Raw genomic sequence first — 27,067 nt, 5'->3', positions numbered from 1 at the left:
GAGAAAAACAATGGAAACCCCTGCAGGACTGGAGAGCTTGATTTCACAGTGTAGAGTGAGGACTGACAGTGATGTTTGTGCCGAAGGTTTCTTGGAGAATTAGACCTAAAGGGAGGGACAAAAGGGAAAAACAGTGCCCAGGCGGAGTGGGAGGTCATACTGGGACAGCACCGTGTGAAACTCAGACCCCAGAAAGGTAGCTTTTCAGTGGATGAGTAGGAGAGAAAATCACCTGCGTACAGAGGCTTGCTTGTTAATGTCTTGGATCTGAATGGAGAAGTGGGAAAAGTATCCCAAAGAACCGCCTAAACCGAAGCTTGCACTCACATGGATTTGCAACCAGGAATTCGTACTGTCTGTGAGGCCTGAAAATCTCTCAACTGGTAACCTTGTTGGTAGCACTCCTAGTTGGCTGTGAGTCTCTGTGTCTGGGAAAATCAAAGTTTTCTCCCGCTTGCTCTCTGTTTTACGTATGGTGATGTGTTTGTCTACATGCTGTTCTCTCGGTTTGCCCCGCCCTCTTCTTTCCCCGCTGTGTCCACAAGTCTGTCTTCTGTCTGCATCTCTGTTGCTGCCCGGCAAATGGATTCATCAGCACCATCTTTCTGTATTCCATATGCATGCGTTAATTATACAATACTTGCCTTGGGAGAATCTAATTTAAATCTCTGTAGACCTCAAAAACATTTTAATGGATTAAGTTGTAAGGAATGTGAGCTTGCACAAGAAAACTAGCAACTGTGAGTTAGTCAGGTATAGCAGGTTTATATTTTCCAAAGACGGCTGCCACAGCATTTCCTGACCAGTGTGCCCTTCTAGAACCTTTATAGTCTGCCGTGCGGAAGTAGTGTCTGCCTCATTCCACTAAACCTAGCCAGGTCTTTCTGACTGCTTTGACCAAATGTCAGTCAACAAAATATGCAACAGAAGTGCTACTGTGGGGCTATGTAAATTCTGAGGCTAAGTCATAGAAATGCCACACATTTTTTCCTTTCTGTCTTGGGATGCGTATTCTTGCAACCCCTCACCCTGCTGTGAAGAAACCCATGCAATCCATGGAGGGACCCATGTGGAGATGGACTGAGGCCTAAGCTGTCAGCCAATGCTAGCTCACCAGCCTTGTGAGAAGCCTTAAGTACATTTTTCTGTACCTCTCGGGTCATGGTTTCCACCATCATCTTCCAAATTTGGTGGACCTGTTGATGCTGAGTGTGAGAGGTCTTCTGAATCAAAATTCTTGTGTTTTTAACTAAAACCAGCACAGAATAGATGAAGCAAGTAACCATCTGTAGTCCTGTCATCAACTCCAGCTTCAGTCATGGTCTGCCATTTTGACCATGGCATGACATTTTGTAAGGTAATGGCATTACATTTTTTTTAGGTAAGATCCATTTTATGGAAATTAGACAGTTTTTGCCTTGAAAATCCTCATTAATTAGCTTGACTTTGCTAATTGTTAGCTTCATCCTTCTGCAGATCAGTAAGGTTCTCTTCAAAAACACTACCTTTGAGGCCATCAGATGTGATTTTTGTTCTTTGAATTCCTTGTAACTAGTGTTTTTCTAGTTTATCTTATATTGAACATGCTGCTTTTACATCATACCAGTCTTTCTTAGATAATGGATCAACCACTTTTTTCTTGACTCCATTTTGCCACCTTTTGTAAGGTGCTTGTTCTTGCTGACAGCTTTGGTGCTGCTCAGAGAGCCAAAAGGGCCAAGTTGCTTTTTCCTGTGTGGGTTATACTTGTAATTTGGAGACATTTCTGTATACCTGTTATATAGTTCAATAAAAATTTTACTGAAAAAAAGACACCATAAAGAGTGCAAAAATAAGCCACAACTTGAGAGAAGATGTAATGACAAAGTTGATCCAGAGTATTAAAGAACTTTTCAAATATTTTCAAAAAAAGGAAATAGGAAAGTCATGAACAAGTTTATTTCACAGAAGCAGAAATAAATGATCGGTGAACATATGAAAAGATCCTCAACATTTTCAATAATCAAGGAAATGCAAATTAAAACAAAGAGGAACTCTTTGCTCCCTACTACCAGACTAGGAAAAATGAGAAATAAGAATTATTGGTGACGATATGAAGCAGTGGGAACAGTCCCACTGTTGGGTGTGACCATTTTGGAAAACAATTTGGCTTTACATAATGGTTCCTAAATGTATACCCTAGTGAACTTTCACATTTAAGTATGAGTATTTAAAGTACTGTTCATAATCGCTAAAAGTGTAAGTAGCCCAAACACCCAGCAACTGTAAAGTAGTAAATAAACATGGTATATTTGTCAAAGGATGACTATTTAGCACAATGTTAATTAGGTATCATTGCATGCGTCTTCACAGAGGAATATTGTAAATACATTATAAGGATCAGAAAAGGTAGTTAAATGAGTATATTGTTAAAAAGAACCCCAGAATGGTTATTTTTCTAAGAGATATTTGGTAATGCAAGTGCTAGTTCTTTTTTTTTTATTTTTTATTTTTTATTTATTTATTTTTTTAAGTGCTAGTTCTTCATTGATAATTGGTAGGTGTTCTTGCATATAAAATCCCCCAGTAAACACATTTTGAATTTATTTTTCAAAGTTTCCTCATGTTAATCTTGCCCAATAGGGAACATAACTAGAAAAAGATGAAACAAGGAGGATTTATCCACAAGTTCAATTTCAGTTGGTTGTAGCCTTAGAATGAGAAATTGGGCCTCTTATCCTACCTGCCTTAAAATTGGCTTGTTATTTTTTAAAAGCAAGTGACTGTTCTTTATTTTTTTGGTGAGCAACAGAGGGACTCTTTTGCCTCTACATCAAGCCTGAGTGTGCAGTTTTAACAATCTCCATGCATTGACTTCTCTTCCTGTTCTGAAGGAATGCGAAAGCCAATAATTATGCACAGACCTGACCTACTTTGGAGGAACCAGAGGACAAAGAAACCCTCACTTTTCTTTATCCTTTTTTCGTTAAAAAAGCAGAGATTTGGGGAGGTGAGGGCCAGAACTTCCTATATCTATTCTTTGAAAAGTCTAACAGTTTGTGCCTGTCTTATACATTAGAAGTTTCCCTGTGAGTGTTGCTTGTAGACTACTAAAATTCTTTGCATATCTGCTGATCTGGAAATGTTTGGTCATTTCCCAAGGGTGCTATAGCTTTGAGAACTAAGGAGGAAAGAATGTATTGATTTGTTTTTAATGTCTTATTTTATAGATTTGATTTTGTGAACACCTCAGTCCTTTTATTCCCTTTTAGAAGTAGTAGCTAGGATCTCACATGTGTACTTAAGTTAATGAATGAATCAGCTGGAATGAAAGTTTGGACTAATCATCCCCTTTAGTAGCTGTTGTGGTTGCCCAGTAGCTGTCACTCTAGTTCTTAGTTCTATTTCCTGTTGTTGTTTTGCTCAGTTGGTAGCTTATTATCATTTCAGTTTTTTATATTTGCTTTATCCATTTACCTTTTTTATAAATAATAAAGTTCCCCCTAAATCTAAAGCAGAAATGTTTTTGGTTTGGTTTGTTAGTAGTTAATATTGATAATTAATAATTGCTAAATAAATAATGAACAAAGGTGTACAGCTAGCCAATAAACACACTAAAAAGGTGCTCAATATTACTAGTCATTAGGAAAATGAGAATTAAAACCACAATGGAATATCACTTCATATCCATTAGGATGGCTTTGATTTAAAAAGATGGACTATAATAAGTCTTGGTGAAGAAGTGGAGAAATTAGAACCTTCTCTTGCTTTACTGGTGGGAATGTGAAATAATGTAGCCTCTTTACCATTTCCTAACTGGAAGAAGGATAGTGCCATTTATGGAAATCAGGAAATGAGAAAGAGGGATAATGAAATTTTTTATGTGTTAAAGATGTCTTTGGGACATTCAGGTGTTATGTTATCCTCTGCTTAAAACTTTTTAATTGTAGCTTTCAGGATAAAGTTCTCCAAATCAATTTCTTTACCACGGGTCTGTGAGGCCTTCCTCAGTCTGGTCTCCCTTCTTTACTCTGTTCTAACAATACTGGTTTTCTTTCAATCTTTGTTTGGTGTGCTTCTTCTATTTTTGTGACCTTTGAACATTCAAATTTTTATAAGATTCTCAGACTTGGATTTTTGGTTTCTATATTTGCATCTTCCTCATTTGGCTATGATTTATGGTTTAATTAATTTGGCTTAATTGTGACATGTTCCATTTCATTTAGTCTACCATTATTTGTTGTATAAGTGGAATGGAAATTGTATTAATATTACTGATTATCAGTGTTATTAGTGTTAATGGTAGGATATATTGACTTTACCAATAGTGCAAATATTAGCAACAAAAATGCCAAGACTTCCCTAGTTGGGCAGTGGTGCTATGATTTAATGTATTAAATTGCTGTTTAAGTGAGAAAGGTAATACTTACGAGTTTACTCACTGAGATTATCTCACATGTGGTAAACACATCTTCCTGCTTATCATATGGTCCTACACTATACAGCACTATAAAACTAGATGACTTGAGTTCAAGTTCAAGATTGAGAACTGTGTAGTGATTCTGATTTATTTTATGTGGATGAACTTTGAAATTAAAAACAGTAAAACGAAAATTTTAAAGAAGCAATACCAAAGTCTCTCAGAGATCTAATTAGAAATTGGCATGGTGAGACCTTGTCTTGATAACTCTGTTTGCAAGTCACTTAACAGTTACACCTTTCATTTAGTCAATGAGGACCTTGAGGACTGTAAAGGTAAAGTAATTCGCCCAAAGTCCCAAATATTTCTTAGAGATGGAGCTGGGAATTGAGCTCTGGATCCCAGTTCTCAGTCCATTGCTCTTTTTGCTGTCCCAGAAATGTCTAACTTGTTCTCCAGAGCCCTAGGGTTCTGACGAGTTTTGTCCGTCTCCGAACCTTTTACCCAGAGTTAACCAGAGTAGGCGTTTCTCCCACTCCTTGTCTTCCGTATTAAAATTTCTATGAGATTTTGTTCAGAGAGGAAAAGATTCTGCTTCTGTATGTTAGTTTTTGTCTTTCCTACATGGAACTCTTTATTTTGTGCTATCTTCTACTCAGAAAAGTACATTTGACTTATTAGAGCTTTCTTTGACTTTGTTTCAGAGAATGCCAGTATGCTGTCTAAAGAAATCTATGACCCAGGATCTCAAACAGACTTCTAAATAGGAAGGGATAATTATTTTTAGAGTGAAGTTATTATCAATTAAAATTTAACCCCCCCCCCCCCCCCCGTCATTTTGCCTTCATTTTCTCATCTCATAGATCTTATTCCTTGTGATTTTTTGGATGGAGTTTTCCATGGTCTGTTATTTTTCTAAAAAGATATTTATGCAAATATGTCTATCTTAAACTATTTCTGATGTCTGGAGATTCTTTTGGGTCTCTTTGGCAGTGAATTAGGAGACATCTCCATTTGCTTAAACACAATGTTGTCATAAGATCAAAAGAGGGCCTTGTAGACAGTGTGATAAATAGTTTGGTTTTTGCTTAAATTTTAGATACTTCGGTAGCTCAGACCATAAAGCGTCTGCCTACAATGCGGGAGACCTGGCTTCGATTCCTGGGTCAGGAAGATCCCCTGGAGAAGGAAATGGCAACCCACTCCAGTATTCATGCCTGGAAAATCCCATGGACCGAGGAGCCTGGTGGGCTGCAGCCCGTGGGGTTGCGAAGAGTCGGACACGACTGAGTTACTTCACTTCACTTTTTAATGATTTAAAAAATCCTCACTGTTATTAACTTCTCAGTATTTCAGTGAATACACAATTATGACAACTTATTTAGTAGTAAAATCCTTGCTGTTACTTGTAGTAGCTTTTCAGAATTCTAGACTTGTACTGTAGTGTCAATTTAGGACTGTTTTGGAAAGTCAGAATTTAGGATGCATGTTCCTGCTAAGGGAAAGGATGTCTTATTCAATGTTAACATACTTCATGTAGTTGTGTTTTTACATTTAATGTGGGTACAGATTCCCCTCGAGGAAGGCATGGCAACCCACTCCAGTATCTTGGGCTTCCCAGGTGTTAGTGGTAAAGAACTCTCCTGCCGATACAGGAGACATAAGAGATGCAGTTTCTCTCCTTGGATCTGGAAGATCCCCTGGAGGAGGGCATGGCAATCCACTCCAATTTTCTTGCCTGGAAAATCCCATAGACAGAAAAGCCTGGCGGGCTGCAGTTCATAGGGTTGCACAGAGTCAGACATGACTGAAGCTACTTGACACGCACACACACAGTGATGTTAACATATATGTGGTATATCAGATACTAATTATAACTCATGTAATACTGAGTTATGTTCTGCTCAAACAGTTTTTCAGTTTTTTTGTGGCATTGTTACCAACATTACTCCTCCTGCCTTTAAAATAAATACCAGAAATTTGACAATTTACCAATGTTCCCATTAGACTATCCAGGGGGAGAGATTTAAGTTACTTAAACTTCACTGTTCAGCACATGAAACACAAACCTTCATTATGGAAATAAAATCTGTTTGATTTGAAAATGTGATGACTACTTAATATAAGGAACTCATTGAAGTCAGCATATATGCAAAAAACCATCACACGGAACATTCCCATTTTGGTGGAATCCCAGTAGGGCATTTCCTGGCAGCACTGATGGCTTGCAGCTGGCATTAGGAAGGCCCCTCAGAAGATACTGGGTGCAGTATTCCTGATGGGCACGAGGGAGCTGGCCCTTCAACTCTGGGCTGCCGCAGGGAAGACAGATAGCCCAGTGTGACGACCATTCAGACTAGAAATGCCTGGCTTTTCGAAGATCTGCATTTTGACAAATAGCTCACAGTACCGACATCTAAGGATATGTGACAGGTAAGAGTTTCAGAAATAGGGTAAAATGCTGTCTGATAATGGAGATTGCTTCCTATTTTCCTTTAGTCTTCATTGCCAAATAATTGGGACATGTAAAGAGATGAGGGATTTAGAGTAGTTTTCAACTGTTATTTTGTTCCCTTGGTTCACTCAACCTCCTGCTACTGCAGGCTATGTTATTAGGCCTTGGGGGCCTATTAATATAATTTGAAACAATTTAAAATATGAACTGTTGCTAACTTTGTGCGCTGGAAACAACACTACCATTCATTGTAAGGTTAGCAAGATATTCAACCTAATAAATCTCCGTTGGGGAAGTTTAAAAAAGCTATGCTCTGCCAGTTGAGTTTAGCTCTCTTTCCAGCCAGTGCTTTAAAAAGCTCTGCGTGTTCTAGGTGCTACATTAAATGTGCCTAACAGTACACAGACTCCTTGACAAATGCCATTCTTGGGAAGAGTGCAATCCTTCTGTGAGTCTGTGTTATTTTTACCTATGAGCTGGCACTCCAGGAAGGAGTAGCATGTACTTCATTAAAAAATTCATCTTGAAATCCATTCAGCTTTCTGCTTCCTTCTAACCTCATAGTCCAGGCCATTGCCAAGTTCTTTACCCACATGTCCCATCCTCCTTCTCCGGGATGAAAATTTCGTCTTTCATAGCTTAATTTCTCACCCTAACTTTAAATTTCTCTTTGGGCTAACTACTGCTCCCTATTTTTCTTTTATTTCAAAACTTTTCTGTAACAATTACTATTGTTTCACTATGCCATTTTCTTCAGTCTTCTTTATTGGTAGCCGCCAAACTATTAGACCTTCTTTGTTCAACCATTTAGCTCTCACTGCTCAGCGCCTCCCCTCTTCTCAAAGTTCTAGTTTGCCCTCCAATCTTCTTTGGCCCTTTCCCTCTTTTTTGCCTTTCCTTTAAACAAGCCTTCAGGGCGTTTTAAAAAATAGCTACTTGAAAGTTAAATCATCAGTCTCATTCTGAGTCCCCCTCCTAGAGACTTTCCTGGTGGTTCAGTGGTCAAGACCCTGCCCTTCCAGTGCAAGTGGCGCCCTGGTTGTGGACCTAAGATCTCACATGCCATGGGAAAGAAGACCTGACGCAGCCAAGTAAATAAATAAATATTTAAAAAAAAATCTTTATACTCAGTTCGTTAAAGTGGTAAACCTACAGCCCAGAAGCTGGATTATTGTTCTAGAGTGCCGAAGAATTGATGCTTTCAAACTGTGGTGCTGGAGAAGACTCTGGAGATAGTCCAGGGAGATCAAACTAGTCAATCTTAAAGGAAATCAACCCTGAAGACTCATTGGAAGAATTAATGCTGAATCTGAAGCAGATCTGATGCAAAGAACTGACTCATTGGAAAAGACCCTGATGCTGGGAAAGATTGAAGGCAGAAGGAGAAGAGGGTGACAGAGGATGAGATGGTTGGATGGCGTTACTGATTCAGTGGACGTGAACTTGGGCAAACTCCGGGAGATGGTGAAGGACAGGGAAGCCTGGCATGCTGCAGTCCATGGGGTTGCGAAGAGTTGGACATGGCGAGTGAACAACAAACAACAAAACAAAGTATTGTTGGCACCATGTTAAATGTTTAAATGTTAAAATAACAATAATAATGTCAGTTAGGCTGAGAAAGTTGCCCGTTGTGTTAGAGACACTCCTAGGACTTCTTTTTTCTGAGAGAGTAAATATTAACCAGATGGGAGTCATTGAAACTGAGAAATTATTTTCTTTTTGCCTTCAAATTTTTTCTTCTATGCCTTGAATTCCAAGTAATCACCAGAAAATTTCCACTTATTATTTTTATGCCAACATGCCATGTTCTGGGGCTTCCCAGGTGGCACAGTGGTAAAGAATCTGCAATGCAGGAGACACAGGTTAGATCCCTGGGTCGGTAAGATCCCTTGGAATAGGAAATGCAACCCACTCCAGTATTCTTGTCTGGAAAATTCCATGGATAGAGGAGCCTGGTGGGCTATGGTCCCAAAGGGTCAGACATGACTGAACACACAAGCACGCAGTTCTATCTTAGAAATGTTTCCAAGGATGATGCATGTTTCATTTTCTTACTTCAGGTATGTTTTGTCTCTTCAGGTAAGCTCTCACTTCGTTATCTCCCAGACATTGTGCATCGATGAACTATTTTATTTTCGCTGTTTAGTATAGCCCAAACAAAGAAGTATGGAGAAAAAAATCACCTAAAAGACCTGCTAGATATTTTAAACTATGGTGCTGCTGCTGCTGCTGCTGCTAAGTCGCTTCAGTCGTGTCCGACTCTGTGTGACCCCATAGACGGCAGCCCACCGGGCTCCCCGTCCCTGGCATTCTCCAGGCAAGAACACTGGAGTGGGTTGCCATTTCCTTCTCCAGTGCATGAAAGTGAAAAGTGAAAGTGAAGTCGCTCAGTCGTTCCCGACTCTTAGCGACCCCATGGACTGCAGCCTACCAGGCTCCTCCATCCATGGGATTTTCCATAGTTGACTCTTTTTTTTTTTCTTTTATTGAAACTTTAATAGTCTCTTGAACAATATGGGGATTAATCCACCTGTAACTAGCAGTTGGCTTTCTGCATCCCTGTTTCCTCTACATCTGAGGAGTCAACCAACCATGGAACATTTAGAACTGTAGTATTTACTATTGAAAAACAATTTGGTATAAGTGGTCCTGAGCAGTTCAAAGCCACACTGTTCGAGGGTCAACTGTATTTTCTTTGCGGTTCATTGAGAACTGAGTAAATCTTATCTTTGGTGGTCCTGTTGAGTCCTCCTATCTGGAGTTGGCTGGAATTGTATTGTCTGTCATTCCTTGGGCTTGACAGCTGCATATTTTCCCCAAAACAGTTGTGATGATGTGTAAAATGGATAGAGTAACGAGTTCTTTTCAAATGCATATCTTTGCTTTGCCCCTTAGTACTTGATTTCTTTCTTACAAACTAAAATACGAAATCCTTGATTGGTTCCAGTGCAAAGGTCAGGATCTCCCCAAGAATATGAACAGCCTACATCCTGAATGTGGCCATGTGGTACATCTTTAATCCTGACCCTTTATGCCTAGCACTAGACTGTAAAGAGAAGTGAAAGTCATTCAGTCGTGTCTGACTCTGCGACCCAATGGACTATACAGTCCAGGAATTCTCCAGGCCAGAATACTAGCATGGGTAGCCTTTTCCTTCACCAGCGGATCTTTCCAACCCAGGGATCGAACCCGGGTCTCCCACATTGCAGGCAGATTTTTACCAGCTGAGTCACAAGAGAAGCCCACTAGACTATAAGGTTTAACCTTTTAGTCTGGTTTCTGTAGTCAATGGTGGTTTGGGGTTTCTTTAAACCTGTTTTCATGATGACAGTTCTATTTTCTAGTAAGTTTAAAAGAAAAAAAGCTTTTCATCAAGGCTGATTGTAAAGACATTTAATAAATTCCTTTTCTAGAAGCCATTTCAACTGGGAATGAATTAAGCCTTATGGAAAGAGTTAAGTCCAACAGGAAAAAAAAATTTTGACGATTTTCTCAGTTTTCCCAAAGGTGGTACCATTCTAGGTATATAGGAGAGAAGTTAATTCATTACATACAACAATGCCTTATTGTTCTCAGTGTTTGATCCAAGGACTCCAGAGTCTCCAAAATTCTTTCAGTGAGTCCCCAAAATTCTTTTAGTGAGTCCCCAAGGTCAAAACTGTTTTATAAATATTCAAATATTATTTTTATTTTTCACTCTCATTCTCTCACAGTTACATAGTGGAGATTTCAAAAGACTACATGATGTTTGATGATCTGATTCCCCTGACGGCTGGTGAAATGTGTGTTTGGGTATTCTTCTGTCTTAAAATTTTCTGTTCTAGTTTCTGATTTTAATTTTAACCCAATTTCTAAGTAAATATTAATAGATATTAACATATGAACAAAACTTCTTTGAAGGTTCTCAGTGATTTTTAAAAGAAGGAATCCTGAGACCAGAAAGTTCCAGAGCTGCTGTGAAACTGAGTGTAGGACTTCCTCTCTCACAGAACCCCGACTGAGAGCGTCAGTAGCTGGTGGTGAGCCGTGCAGTGTGTTGCCTTAAGCCAGTCAGTTATTCAATAAACATTTTTTAATGGAATTAAATTGGGTTCTTGGAATGCAACTTTTGAGACCTCATTTAAGAGTCTCCCCAAGGCAGTGTTGGAGCATTGAGTTCCTTGTAGCCTGCCAAGTTTCTTCGAGATGGGTGACTGGCAAGTCTCAGTATTGGGTCAAGTATTTCAGAAGTCATTTTCGTGGAATTTCTGCTTTAACTGATGGCTTATTGGCATTATCTAGAGCAGTGCTGTCCAATGAAATGAAGTCCACCTATATAATTTTAATTTTAGAGTAATCATATTTTTAAAACCAAAGACTTGTGATATTAATTAAGTTTCCCTTCAGTTTTATTGAAGTGTAATTGACAAATAGAATTGTAAGATACTTAAAGTATACAATATGATGTTTTGATATGTATATATTGTGAAAGGATTTACTCCAGTCGAGTTAATTACCATATCTATCATCTGACATAGTTATGTTTTCTTCCTACTAGGTGAGAATATTTAAGTTCTACTCTCAACAAATTTAAGTTATACAATACCATATTATAAGCTGTAGTCACCTTTTTTTACATTAGATCCTCAGACCTTATTCATTTTATAACTGAAAGTTGCACCCTTTTACCAACCTCTCCCTATTTTCCTCACTCCTCAGCCCCTGGCAGCCGCTTTTCTACTTTCTGTTTCTATGAGTTTGGCTCTTTCTTTTTTTAAATATTTTACATTTAAGTGATACTGTGTGATAATGTGGTATTTGTCTCTGGCTTACTTCACTTGGCATAATGTCCTCCCAGGTTCATCCATTTGTTGCAAATGACAGAATTTTCTTCTTTTTTTAAGGCCCAATAATATTCTGTGGTGTACATACACCAGATTTTATTAATCCATTCATCTATTGATGGACACTTGGGTAATTTTCATACTTTGGCTATTGAATGAACATCGCAAGACAGATAATCTCTTTGAAATAATGATTTTGTTTTCTTTGGGTATATACTCAGAAGTAGGATTGATGGTAGTTTTATTTTTTACTGCTTGAGGAACCTCTGTAGTGTTTTCATAGTGGCTGTACCAGTTTATATTCCCACCAACAGTGTATAAGGGTTCCCTTTTCTCCATTTCCTTGCTGGCTTTTGTTATCTTGTCTTTTTTGATGGTAGACATCCTAACAGGCAGGAAGTGGTATCTCTTTGTGGTTTTGATTTGCATTTCCCTCATGACTGGTGCAGAGAAGGCAATGGCACCCCACTCCAGTACTCTTGCCTGGAAAATCCCATGGATGGAGGAGCCTGGTAGGCTGCAGTCCATGGGGTCGCGAAGAGTCGGGAGACGACTGAGTGACTTCACTTTCACTTTTCACTTTCCTTCATTGGAGAAGGAAATGGCAGCCCACTCCAGTGTTCTTGCCTGGAGAATCCCAAAGACGGTGGAACCTGGTGGGCTGCCGTCTATGGGGTCGCACAGAGTTGGACACGACTGAAGTGACTTAGCAGCAGCAGCAGCATGACTAGTGATGTTGAGTCCCTTTTCATGTACCCGTTGGCCATTTGTATGTCTTCGTTGAAAAGATATCTGTTTAGGTCCTTCACCTATTTTTAAATTGGATTTTTTTTTTCTTTACCTGAGTTGTAAGAATTCCTTCTATATTTTGGATATTAACTCCTTATCAGATATGTGACTTGTAAATATATATTTCCCATTCCATAGGGTTGCGTTTTTATTGAAATTAGGCTTAATAATATATTTTATTTAGTCTGGTATATCCAAAATATTATTTCTACATGTAATCAGTGTAAAAATTATCAGTGAGATAGTTTACATTCCCTTTTTGTTGTTAAGGCTTTGAAATCTGATAAGTATTTTTGCCTGTATAGCATATCAGTTTGAACTAGTCACATTTCAAGTGCTCAGTAGTCACATGTGACTAGTATCTACTCCATTGCACAGCACTTATCTAAACCATAAAATGATTCTAGACCTGAGCTGAGAGTAATCTAGATACTAGATAAGCTTTGTCATATAAATAAGAGAATACAAACTTAGCTACAGAAGTTAATATAAAGACAGCCTCTTGAAAATAATTAACAATGGCAAAATGCCTAAATGTTAGTGCATTTCAATGAGAGATAGACTTCTTTCCATAAAAGAATATAGAAAAAAATAAAAATTAAAAAAAATCTTTCTCTGCACTTGTTATAATGTTTTCGCTTATCTTCTTAAAAGCATTCCATTTGTTTACTGTATTCTGTGAAATGATTATGCGTGCATCTGCTTACTGGTTTAAGAGAGAGCTCTTTCTCTTTTTGGAGGAATTTTAGCAATTATGGTCTTTGCGTTTTCTTCCTAAGTAGTTTCTTTTTTTTAAGCTGCTCATTAATCGTAGCATCTCCCTGAGTGAAGAGACCTGATTATTTCTGATGGTAAGGAGGAAAGGTGATTTGTTTTGACCTTAATACTAAACATTTTCTTGGCTCATTGGCTTTTATTGTCACCTTATTTTGCCTGTGAATGTGACATCAGGATATGTGAGTGAATTATTGTGTGTGTGAGGAAAACTGTTTTCTTGAACTTCATTCCCTAAGAGCATTACTGCACTTACAAAAATTAGGTAAGAGTTAAAGGAACTGTGGTTTAGAAGTGAGAACAGGAGGAAATGGCTGTTTTCCCCTTCTAGAATGAATAAAGAACTAGGACTTTAAATTTGGCACAATATAAGTTTAACTTTTCCTTATACCACCTGTGTATTAAAAAAGAAATTTGTTGAATGGAAATATATTGAGTAAGGAAATTCTTAAGGACTCCCAATAATCTGTATCTCTTTAGCAACATATTTTATATAATATCATGTTTAATTAATACTGTTGTTAATTCACAAGATCATGCTTTTTGCAGGATGAAAGGATTCTGTATAGACTAGTCAAACTTAAGAAATATATGGTCTGCTGGTAATGTGTTGGAAGTTTCCCTCTTTATTTGTTATGCTTTTCATATGTATGTGTAAGTATGTGATTCATAGATTTTTAACACTAATCTAAAAACATTCTTTGAGAGTCTTATCTTCTGTTTACCTGCCCATTTACCTTTTGTTATTGACACATTTTATTTTTCAAGCAACTAGTATGTACTACTTTTAAAGCCTTTATTATATAGCTTCCAATAATCTGTAACAGTGAAAATTCATGGTCATTGGTCTTTTCAAGTAGTCTCGAAATAATTAGAACTACCTGCTTGCCAGCTGCCTGCTCTCTGACTTGGTAGTTTCTGTTTCACTGGTATTTTTTTTAAGGTATTGCTATTTAGAAAACTTCTACTCCTCAGTTGCAGCTAAGGTAGGAGCTAAGTGCGAGGAAGCTCTCGTCTCTGTTAGTAAGTGGTCCCATTAGGTGCCTGTGCAGAGTAGTCCTGTGGCCTCCTCCCTTGCGTTAGCTACTTAGCATGGATGGAAGGGGGCCTAGCCTGCGTTGAGGAAGCAGCTCCCTCCCTCTCTTTGACAGAGCCTTCAGGATCAGGTCTTGCTGTGGGTTCCATCCTGTGGCTCAGTCTGACTTTGCTGAATGAAATGCATTTTCTTCCCAGTTCCATTTCTTCATGTTCTTCCCACATCAGCTGATAGCAGCCTGTTCTGAATGCTGCCCACAAATTGTTAGCTATTTTGCTACTAGGTCCCCCAAATCACCCCTTAAGAAAGGAGTTGTTGTGTTGCAGATCCAGAACTATGTCACTTAGTGAAGCAAATCTAATCCTTGCCAAAGAATGCCTAACATTTAAGGCTTGATTCCAGAAAAAAAGGAAATAATAACAAAAGCAGTACCTGTAACGAATGTATATTGCGTGCCAGGCATTATATAAGCAGGTTGCATTCATTAGCTTAGTTAATCCTCAATAACCTTTAGGCTGGCTTCTATTGTTGCCCACACTTTATAGATAAGGAGCCATGGAAAAATTAAATAACTTGATTATATGTTGGTTATATGGTTATATGTTACCAGACAAATCCAAGATTTTGATCCCAGTCAGCTTGACACCATGTCCAGCTGCTAGGCAAAACTTCGCCTCCCTGTGTCTTGTTGAAGCTTAAATCGCACTATAAAGTAGGCAGAAACTTGATGCTTTTGTATATTAAAATCTCTGTGAATTTACTTCTAAGATTATGAAAAAAGTGAAAGTGTTAGTCGCTCAGCCGTGACCGACTCTGTTGTGAACGTGTGGCCTGTAGCCTGCCAGGCTCCCGTCTCTACTGGGATGTTTGTTGTTGTTTTGGGAATTGTTCTTAGAGAACCGGCTGCAGATGCCAGACTAATTGCTGGAGTTAAGGTCCCATATGTGGTCTGGCACAGTGATGAGGAGAAGAAATACTAGTGGTTAGGGGCCATGGGATTCAGGACAACTTATTAGAAGATCAGTTAGCTGGTGAGATTTGTTAATGTTTGTGCTATTGCTCCTTATAAAATTCTCTTCCCTCTTTTCTGCCCATCTCAATTCTGTGTCTTCTCAGGTTCTCTCTTCTTTGTGAAGTCTTTACCTATGTTTACTTTTTCTCCCCCAGGTGAAGGTCATACTTCATCCTCTGTTCTACTTATACCATGTACATAGCTTTATTTATTGTATTTCCAGTGCTGTATAGCTGGCTGTTTCGCATATGTCTTTCTTCTCTACTCGATTGTGAGGTCCCTGAAGTGAAGGCTGTGTCTGGTTAATCTTCGTAGCTCAAGCCACATCCACCTCATTTTATCACATTCCATGTTCAAGGCAGAGCTTAACTCCGAATTGAGTTGGAATTGGTCTCCTTGTGCCTTCCTTCCATTAGTCCTTAACCTAACATCAGAAACAACTCCAAACAAAGTTACTCTTGTGCTGGTCATTCTTACATTTGAATCATTTATTATGTATAGTTCCATACTGTATTTATTTGGGCTGAACTTTTTTATAATTGACATCTTTGCTTCCCTGGTTTTCTTTTTCTTCTTTTTCTCAATAAGTGTAAGTTTTCTTTTCCTCCCCCAGTGTATAGACCCATGTAATTTTAGGAATTGAAAGGTGCTAAATTTGCTTAGCCCTGATCCTTCATCCAGCTAATATTTGTTCAGTACATACTGATTGAGTAGTTGAAAAAGACATAGAGATATTTGGGGGCAACCCAATATTTTGAATATTTAAGAATAATGAGGAAGTTTAGATTTAGTAGATTAAAAACATCTTTCATCATTTATTCTGTCTTTAAATGTGTGCTGTTGAGTAACTTAAGAATTATGAGCAAAGTAGAAAGATGTTTTATGCTGAAGCTGTATATATACAACACAGAAAGATCTCCTAACGATTTTTTTAGGATCATCATTAAGAATTTGATTCTAAAGCTGAGCTACCTGGGCTTCATTCTTGGGTCTACCACATACTAGCTATAAATTACCTAGTCCTGGGTGATCACTGAATCTCTCTGTGTCTCAGGTTCCATATTTGTAGAACAGAGTTGATAATAATATGGAGTGTTGTAAGGTTTAAATGAGTTAGTATTTACAAAGCACTAAGGTTTATATAGTATATATATATACACATACTGGCATATAGTAAGTGTTCAGTATGTAGTATATAGTACATATATATATATATATATATATATATATATACATTCAGTCAGTCAGTCAGTTCAGCCACTCAGTCGTGTCTGACTCTTTGCGACCCCATGAATCACAGCACACCAGGCCTCCCTGTCCATCACCAACTCCCGGAGTTTACTCAAAACTCATGTCCATCAAGTCAGTGATGCCATCCAGCCATCTCATCCTCTGTCGTCCCCTTCTCCTCCAGCCCCCAATCCCTCCCACCATCAGGGTCTTTTCCGATGAGTCAACTCTTCGCATGAGGTGGCCAAAGTATTGGAGTTTCAGCTTCAGCATCAGTCCTTCCGATGAACACCCAGGACTTCTCTCCTTCAGGATGGACTGGTTGGATCTCCTTGCAGTCCAAGGGACTCTCAAGAGTCTTCTCCAACACCACAGTTCAAAAGCATCAATTTTTCAGCGCTCAGCTTTCTTCACAGTCCAACTCTCACATCCATACATGACCACTGGAAAAACCATAGCCTTGACTAGACGGACCTTTGTTGGCAAAGTAATGTCCCTGCTTTATAATACGCTATCTAGGTTGGTCATGACTTTTCTCCCAAGGAGCAAGTGTCTTTTAATTTCATGGCTGCAGTCACCATCTGTAGGGATTTTGGAGCCCCCAAAAATCAAGTCTGACACTGTTTCCACTGTCTCCCCATCTATTTCCCATGAGGTGATGGGACCAGATGCCATGATCTTAGTTTTCTGAATGTTGAGCTTTAAACCAACTTTTTCACTTTCCTCTTTCTCTTTTATCAAGAGGCTCTTTAGTTCCTCTTCACTTTCTTCCATAAGGGTGGTGTCATCTGCATCTCTGAGGTTATTTATATTTCTCCCAGCAATCTTGATTCCAGCTTGTGCTTCTTCCAGCCCAGCGTTTCTCATGATGTATTCTATAGTATATAATATAGTATATAGTAATTGTATATATATAATATATAGTATATATATAATATGTAGTTATATAGTATATAGTTCAGTATATAGTAATTGCTGCTGCCACCACCATCACCACCCTTACTACTATCACCGTTACTGAATTATAGAAGCACCTCCTGAGATGTGGGATGTGCCTGTCGAACTTCTAGTCAGACCCTACCAAGTCATCATTTACTTATCATATAAGCTTCTTGTCTTAATAAGAAGCCCTGCATGTGAGTGTCTGCACCAAAGCATGATTTGCCTAGATTGTAACCGCATCTGCAGGGTAATGAAGTATTTTGTTCTGGGGTTTTACTGTAGGAGCAATTTAAGAAATGGCAGAAGACCCATTAGCTTTTGGAGTCTGTTCCTTTGAGACCAACTTGCTAGGAATCCATTTCCTGTCTTTTTAAAAAGAGTAAATTTATTTTCTTCATTGACGTCCTGTAAACAAGATAATGGCAATTTGTATTTTGTGGCATATGTTTTAAAGTAGATTTAATTTTCCTTAGTAAATGCTTCTTAATAATGCATGGTGAGTGAGTTTTCTTTCTCTGTTGTCAGGTTGCTATCAAGATCATTGATAAGACGCAGCTGGATGAAGAGAACCTGAAGAAGATTTTCCGGGAAGTGCAGATTATGAAGATGCTGTGCCACCCCCACATTATCAGGCTCTACCAGGTGGGGTCCCCGGTGGTGGCGTGGGGCAGCAGGGACCCGGGGGGTCACTTGTGTCTGTGGGTACTTTTGAAGAGAAGGTGGGTGGGTGAACATCTGCAACTTTTTTGTTCTATGTTCATATGTTCATCCTACTATTTCCCCACCTTCTTATCTATCCCCCAACTCAGTACTTCAGTTTCCCCTGGGGATTTACTAGTAAGCTCTAGCTTACCTAGGTAAGCTTGGATGCCACTCTTAGAGTTACACAAAAAGATTATTTAAAAGGTGATGAGAACCTATTTATTTAGGTCAGAATCCTAAAGCAGAATGGGAAATCCAAAAGGAACAGAGAATTTGAAGAGATTAAAATAATATTAACTTTTACAGCATTATTGAAATACCAATGTCTGTGATCATTTTATGAATTATCACCAAGGGTATTTTCAGTGTGGCTTGTTGTACCAGTCAAACCTATCTCCTTTCAGCTCTGATAGGGTCCCAGACATGGTTTCCTAAGGCTGCACTGATTCCTTCGATAGCCAGGAGATTGTGCATGCATACTTAGTCCCTCAGTCGTGTCCAGCTCTTTGATACCCCGTGGACTGTAGCCCGCCAGGCTCCTCTGTCCATGGGGATTCTCCAGGCAAGAACACTTGAGTGGGTTGCCACGCCCTCCTCCAGGGGCTTCCCAACCCAGGGATGGAACCCACGTCTCCTGCATTGCAGGGGGATTCTTCACCACATGGGCCACCACGGAAGCCCAGCCAAGAGACTGACTCCACATAATGGCAGAGTTTTCTGTTCTAGTTTACTTGCCTTCCCAGGAAGCATGCATGTTTCATGCCGTCATCAAAAGTGATTCCCTAGCCTTACTGCAAAAGTAGTGAATCTAATGGCTGGAATTTTAAGCCAGATAGGAGAGGAGGACCTTGCCTTAGCAGGCGGGTGGAAGAGATATTTTGGGAGAGGTGGGGCTTTGGGGTGCTTCTCAAATTGCAGTGTGTTGGCAACCATGAGCCCTGCCTGTGCATGGGCCAGCCCTGCTCACTGCTCTCTACCAGAACAGCCAACACCTCGTTCTGCAGGAAGTGGCCACCCACTCAGTTCGTTTGCTGCTGTTAGTCTGCAGTAAGTGGTTACTGGCCCAGACCTGGGATCATGTGTAAGAGTGGAAAGAGTACATCTGAGGCACAGCAGGCAGCCTTTCAGTCTGCTACTTTATGGAAAAGAAAGCATGTCGTGATATCAGTGCATGTTTATGACTGTAGCCTTAGGGCTCTTGTCTGGCATCACCTGCTCACATCCTGAAATGAATTAGATCAGCAGGAGCAGGACTGTTGAAATTTTATCACACAAAGTTATATTGAGCAACACCTCCGTTGTGCCTGAGAAGGAAACCCATGAAAGCTTCCTGGGGTTGTCTGAAGAGCTGTGTCTGCAAGTTCAGAGATGCTGCTTCCTTCCTATCCTGACAGACAGTAAACTTCTTGACCTCACTTTTTAAAATAAATCAACTTTTAATAGTTGTAGAGCTCATTATAAAGGCTGACGTTCCTTAAGAGGTTAACTTATAGGTATTAACCTTATCACTGAAATCTGCAAGTTTACCTTTCTTACCCAAGATTTCATTAGCCTTTCTGATTTATAGACTTTCAACCCTGGCTTTGAATATCACCCTTTTTTAGGCTTTAATTTTGCTGTCTGGCAGGTAGTATTGTTAATGGGAGAGTCTGAGCTGCCAGGGTGAGTGTGACTGTTGAATTGTCTTCATACAGTATTAAGGTAGTTTTTATGTCATTTGCTAAAGCTTTAGTCTCCTTGGGCTTCCAGAGTGAACCAAATTTAAATAACTATATAGGGAAGTTTTTGAACTCCTGAAAAGCTTAAAAATAAAAAAAAAAGTCTAAAGTTAAACACAACATTGTAAATCAACTCTACTTCAACAAAATTTAAAAAAATAAAAAAATTTACAGTCAATAAAGTGAAAGTGAAATCACTTAGTTGTGTCCGACTCTTTGCAACCCCATGGACAGTAGCCTGCACCAGACTCCTCTGTCCATGGGATTTTCTAGGCAAGAGCACTGGAGTGGGTTGCCATTTCCTTCTCCAGGGAATCTTCCCAACCCAGGGATTGAACCCATGTCTCCCACATTCTAGACAAACGTTTTACCGTCTGAGCCACCAGGGAAGTCCATAAAAGGCCTGGTATAAAGGAGATATACAATATGACATTTTTTTTCTTCTTTTTTATTTTTCTTTAACACTTACATATGTTTAGGATACTTACTTTTTGTTACATGAGCCAACATATAGAGAGCTTGGAAGCAATACATGTAACAGTGGGCTAGTATCACCAGTCTGTAGAGAGTTTTTAAGTTAAAGTGAGAAAAATGATGCAGTTGTTACATTGAAAAATTAAAATAATGTGCATACATACAATGGAGTACTATAAAACCATGTAAAAGAAGAAATAGATCCATTGTTATAATGGTATTAATGTATAGAGATGTCAAAAATAAAATGACTCGGGAATGATTTGACAAAATAATTAATTGTCAAGTATAGTGAAAGTGTAGAACTATATTGCCTGCTTTGATAGTCACTAGCTACACGTGGTTGTGTATTAACATGTGGCTAGCATGAATGAGGAACTGGATTTTTACTTTTATTTAATATTAATTTAAATATAAAAACTGGAGCTGTTTACAATTAAAAGTGTTTGAAATATATTAATGATAATAAAATACAATAGAATTAATTTCACCTTTTTCTTTTTACTTTTCTAATGTGTTACTAGAAAAGTTAAAATTGTATGTGAGACTCACATAGTATTTCTGTTGGATACCACTACTCTAGAATGATATAAAATAAACTATTAACAGAGTTTCCTCTGGGGAATAAAATGGAAAGGCCTGGACAGAGGAAAACGTTTGGTCTTTTGTTTATATACTAGGTATTTAAAATGTTTATAATGAACATTTATACTTATATATTAATACTTTAATAAATATTTGATGAAAAAGGTGAAAAGGAAGAAGGTACTGACAACACACCACAAGTTTTTAGAAAAGTAGCAAAATAAAGACTAGGGTTAAAATACAGATGAGTAGTTTATATCTTTGAGGTTGTTGAATGGAAAGTTGTCATTTCCATTTTTTAAAAAGCACAGCTATATGTAATATCTGTGTAGTTCTTAAGTGATTCCAGTTGTTCTCCCTAAGTTTTATTTTGATTGGGTTTTGGGAGGGACATTTTTGAGCTTCAAGTGATCAATGATCCAAAACTTCAAGTGACCAAATGTGAACTTTTTGGTTCTTGGCAGCATCTTTGCGTCTTTTTGTGGAGCTTGAAAGACTGCTGAGTCCTGCTGGGACAATGCAAGGACTGTCTCTCTCAAGTAGTAAATATTTCCTACTTTGAAGAACTTGGAGGAATACCTGTTTCTCCCCTTCTTAATGACATTTATATCTGTTCCCCTCCCAGCCCCACAAGTTTGAAGTCTCCTTTAGGCAGAAATGATTATTAACATTTCACATGACAAAAGGAAGAGTTGTTAGTTTCTCTTCCTGTGCTATCAGCCTGTCATTTGTGTCACTGTCATTTTCCTGCCTTTGCACCAGGTTATGGAGACAGAGCGGATGATTTATCTGGTGACGGAATATGCGAGTGGAGGGGAAATATTTGGTGAGTACACGCACTGCGTTCTTTAAGCAGCTATTGAGCACGCTGTGGCACTTAGAGCAGCTGCCCGACGCCTTTGTCACGTGAACGGCCGTCACTTGATGCTGTCCTTCAGCGCTGGCATCTTCTACCAACAGAGCAATTTTAATTATGTTTGAGTCCCCTCTTAAAGTTCTCACCATCTTTGTTTTCTTAGCAAAGGTGGTTTGTTTGTTTCGGTCAGGTGTTGACAGTTGAGATTAAAGATCTTCAAATACAAAACATTTCTCTGAACATGAGGGTCTTTCCTACCGCCAGTTTCTAGCTGGAATGACAACATGTGACGGAACCCCTTCAAATGTGGTGGGCCCCTGTTGTATGTGGAAGAGTCTCTCAGAGCAAGCAGTCTCACCCTAATGCATTCTTTAACATTTACTTAAATATGACATGTAACTGTATTCCTTACCATGTGTTCACAGTTTCCTTGATGATTCTTGTAATTTAGGAGGTTTTGTGTTCAGTAACTGTGTTTTTTTCCCCCTCTAACACTTAGCACAACATTAGAATTAAGCTGGAGAATTTGTTATGAGGAAATATGTCATTTTGAGGTGGTAAAAACTGGCCCCCCTCAATTTTTCTTTTGGTAGCTGTGATAAATGGAGCCAAATAAAGACTAAACTTTCAAACCTAGATTGACATGTCTTTTTATTTTTAAATTTTATTTCTTTTTGGCATGTGAATATAGAAAAGGGTTTCTTATGTATTTTAGGTTTATCTAGTGTGTTTTTTTAGATTTTGATTTGGTTTAAGTCTGGATGGTAAGAACTTTTTAAATTTTTAAAATATTGGCACTTGCTATGTGCCTCAGTTCAGTTCAGTTGCTCAGTCGTGTCCGACTCTTTGCAACCCCATGAATCGAAGCACGCCAGGCCTCCCTGTCCATCACCAACTCCCCAAGTTCACTCAAACTCATGCCCATTGAGTTGGTGATGCCATCCAGCCATCTCATCTTCTGTCGTCCCCTTCTCCTCCTGTCCCCAACCCCTCCCAGCATCAGGGTGCCTAATATATATTAAAAAGCCTGAAATCACCGTTAAGTGGCATTTTCTTATTAGTGACTGGCGAATTGTGACTGAGAATTTTTTGATATGTTAAACTGAAAGCTGATCATTTGATATCTAATAATCTTCAAAATAAGTGTGAATCTTTTAAAAAAAGGTATCATTTCCTAATGATGTTTTCACTTGCCTTTGTATCTGCTTGTGTATAATGGTAATCTTGGGAGCAAAGAGACCTTGTCATCTTAACATTCAAAATAATCAAAGAACCAAACACAGTGCACATCAGATCTACCTTGCTCCTTAGAAGACAGATTTCAAAAGTACAGAAAAGATAACAATGCCCTGGTCGTAGATTCTTTGTGGGAACATAGCTCATGACGTGAGGAAATAGAATAGTACTTCTCATGGTATTATTATAAAAGATCTGGAAGAGGAAGAAATTGCTGTTACCAAGAGAAATGACTGTGCCTGCACAAGGATGGACGTGTCTCATGAGGTCTAGTTTTTAGGTATCTGTATCAGAGGTGAAAGGATGGATTTAATCAAGAATATGCGCTTTGGAGGCAGCTCTACCTGGTTTTAAATCACATTGTTGCCACCTGTTTGCTTTTTTACTTGGATTCTGGGACTCACATTCTGGCCTATAAAGTCAGATCTGTAATATCTGCCTTGTAGTTGGGACGATTAAATGAGATAGCACATAGAGAGCCCTAGCACTTTGCTTCCTTTTCCTCTGTGTAATAGAACAAGTGGTTGATGGACTGCTGGTAGGAGAATGTGAGACACTCTGCTGCCCTCCTGAGTGAAACTGGTGAAAGTAATTTTTAAAAACCCCTAAACTCCAGCCATTTAAAGTCTCTGGAAATGGTTCTGAGGGTGAACAGCAACTGAAGAAACATTTATTCAAGAACATCTATGAAAATTTGCTAAGAAATAAGAGCGCTTGTGGTCTTTAAGCCAGTACTACTTCCTCCTTCCCCTCTAGCCAACTCAGCAAGGTGGAGATTCCAAATCGGCAAGGTTACTCCAGCCAAGACCACAGCCTGCCCTCTGGCCTCCCCTTTTCACCTAGACTAATGGATTTCTTCCTGGAGGAACGGGACATAAACATTTCTCATCCTGCCCCGGCTACCTATTGCTGTTGCTAAGGCGTGGGTTAGAGCAGTTGAACAGTGAGGAGTCCTTTGTCTGCCCAACTCATGCTTGGAGAGTTTGGGTGAGGCACACTGAGAATACTGGGACCCAGCTCATTCTTGCTTTATGTTCTAAACTAGTAGGTTATCTCAAGAGAGGCAAGCAGGGAGAATTTAGAATTTGCGCCCTTTCTCTCCACTGAACTCTACTCCTAGAGAGGGAGCGTTACTCAGAGAAAGCTTTGCCATTGTCCCCACGTCTAGCTTCAGAGTCCTGGCTCAGAGATTTGTCCAGAGGGAGAAACAGACCATAACACATATAGCTCCTAATTTCTTCCCGTAGGGACTGGCTTCATTTGCAACAGAGAATGAAGAAGTTTAAGCCTGAAGGCATTCATAAAAACAGTGGAGGTTGTGGTAAAAGGCATTTCAGAGGAGATTTGAGCAGGCTAAAGTATAAGCCAGCTAGTTTGCAAGTAAGAACCAGGGAATAGAACATCACAAGAGCCTTCTAAGGCCAGAAGAAAAATCAAACACTGATCTCAGAAACTCTTCCTTCAAAGGAACGAGAATTTGATTCGATTGTTTATAGACCAGTTTATGCTCTAGGACATTATTGAAAATAATAGAGCAACCAGCCACAATTTTTGGATTTTAACAGCTGGGCATGGTTAAAGACAGGAAGAAAGCTCTACTCAAACCATGGTGATCCAGTGATCTGTTGGTAATTGTGGATGTAAAAGGATATGTGCCTTGCTGAGGAATAACATCAGAAGCGGATCACTATGTATAGGGGAATTCAGTTCAGTTCAGTCGCTCAGTTGTGTCCGACTCTTTGCGACCCATGGACTGCAGCATGCCAGGCCTCCCTGTCCATCACCAACTGCCGGAGTTTACTCAAACTCATGTCCATTGAGTCGGTGATGCCATCCAACCATCTCATCCTCTGTCGGCCCCTTCTCCTCCTGCCTTCAATCTTTCCCAGTGTTTCTCAGGGTCTTTTCAAATGAGTCAGCTCTTCGCATCAGGTGGCCAAAGTATTTCAGCTTCAGCATCAGTCCTTCCAATGAACATTCAGGACTGATTTCCTTTAGGATGGACTGGTTGGATCTCCTTGCAGTCCAAGGAACTCTCAAGACTCTTCTCCAACACCACAGTTCAAAAGCGTCGATTTTTCGGTGCTCAGCTTTCTTTATTCCCACTCTCACATCCATACATGACTACTGGAAAAACCATAGCCTTGACTAGATGGACCTTTGTTGGCAAAGTAACATCTCTGCTTGTTAATATGCTGAGTTGGTCATAACTTTTCTCCCAGGGAGTAAGTGTCTTTTTACTTCGTAGCTGCAGTCACCATCTGCAGTGATTTTGGAGCCCCCAAAAATAAAGTCTGACACTGTTCCCACTGTTTCTCCATCTATTTGCCATGAAGAGATGGGACCAGATGCCATGACCTTAATTTTCTGAATGTTGAGCTTTAAGCCAACTTTTTCACTTTCCTCTTTCACTTTCATCAAGAGGCTCTTTAGTTCTACTTCCCTTTCTGCCATAAGGGTGGTGTCATCTGCATATCTGAGGTTATTGATATTTCTCCCCGCAATCTTGATTCCAGCTTGTGCTTCCTCCAGCCCAGAGTTTCTCATGATGTATTCTGCATATAAGTTAAATAAGCAGGGTGACAATATACAGCTTTTACATACTCCTTTTCCTATTTGGAACGAGTCTGTTGTTCCATGTCCAGTTCTAACTGTTGCTTCCTGACCTGCATACAGATTTCTCAATAGTCAGGTCAGGTGGTCTGGTATTCCCATCTCTTTCAGAATTTTCCACAGTTTATTGTCATCTGCACAGTCAAAGGCTTTGGCATAGTCAATAAAGCAGAAATAGATGTTTTTCTGGAACTCTCTTGCTTTTTCAATGATCCAGCGGATGTTGGCAATTTGATCTCTGGTTCCCCTGCCTTTTCTAAAACCAGCTTGAACATCTGGAAATTCATAGTTCACTTATTGTTGAAGGCTGGCTTGGAGAATTTTGAGCATTACTTCACTAGCGTGTGAGATGAGTGCAATTGTGCGGCAGTTTGAGCATTCTTTGGCATTGCCTTTCTTAGGGATTGGAATGAAAACTGACCTTTTCCAGTCCTGTGGCCACTGCTGAGTTTTCCAAATTTGCTGGCATATTGAGTGCAGCACTTTCACAGCATCATCTTTCAGGATTTGAAATAGCTCAACTGGCGTTCCATCACCTCCACTAGCTTTGGTCATAGTGATGCTTCCTAAGGCCCTCTTGACTTCACATTCCAGGACGTCTGGCTCTAGGTGAGTGATCACACCATTGTGATTATCTGGGTCGTGAAGATCTTTTTTGTACAGTTCTTCTGTGTATTCCTGCTGCCTCTTCTTAATATCTTCTGCTTCTGTTAGGTCCATACCGTTTCTGTCCTTAATTGAGCCCATCTTTGCATGAAATGTTCCCTTGGTACCTCTGATTTTCTTGAAGAGGTCTCTAGTCTTTCCCATTCTATTGTTTTCCTCTATTTCTTTGCACTGATCACTGAGGAAGGCTTTCTTATCTCTCCTTGCTATTCTTTGGAACTCTGCATTTGAATGGGTAATCTTTCCTTTTCTCCTCTGCTTTTGGCTTTTCTTCTTGACACAGCTATTTGTAAGGCTCCTCAGACAGCCATTTTGCTTTTTTGCATTTCTTTTTCTTGAGGATGGTCTTGCTCCCTGTCTCCTGTACATTGTCACAAACCTTCATCCGTAGTTCATCAGGCACTCTGTGTATCAGATCTAGGCCCTTAAATCTATTTCTCACTTCCACTGTCTAATTGTAAGGGATTTGATTTAGGGGAATAAACTTCCCCTAAATTTAGGGGATTTGATTTGTATAGGGTGATAAACTTGACTAAAACCATCCAGTCAGTCACTAACAAATAAACAGATAACAATGACATGCTCCAGAAGGGTAGAGCACCTGGAGTTGCCAGAACGTTTTATGTAAAACATCTATATTCCAACAACAGCAAACTGTGAAACACATAACGAAACAGGAAAGTATGACCCATATACTGAAAAACAGCAGGCCGTAGAAACTGCCTGTCAGAGTGACCATATTTATCAAGAAAAGACT

General features: G+C 39.3%; 1 protein-coding gene across 4 annotated transcripts in view; it reads left to right on the top strand.

Annotated features, from left to right (window-relative positions):
• Positions 1-27,067, top strand: part of SIK3 (SIK family kinase 3) — a 255,842-nt gene that overhangs the window by 120,763 nt on the left and 108,012 nt on the right. For all 4 annotated transcript variants that reach the window (XM_043899984.1, XM_043899965.1, XM_043899974.1 and 1 more), the window contains exons 2-3: positions 17,986-18,102; positions 21,702-21,765. In XM_043899984.1, coding sequence (XP_043755919.1) covers positions 17,986-18,102; positions 21,702-21,765 — 181 coding nt within the window. The remainder of the gene's footprint in view (positions 1-17,985; positions 18,103-21,701; positions 21,766-27,067) is intronic.

Source organism: Cervus elaphus, chromosome 1, assembly GCF_910594005.1.
Source record: "Cervus elaphus chromosome 1, mCerEla1.1, whole genome shotgun sequence".
NCBI lineage: Eukaryota > Metazoa > Chordata > Mammalia > Artiodactyla > Cervidae > Cervus > Cervus elaphus.
This window is presented reverse-complemented; position numbering and strand designations above follow the sequence as displayed.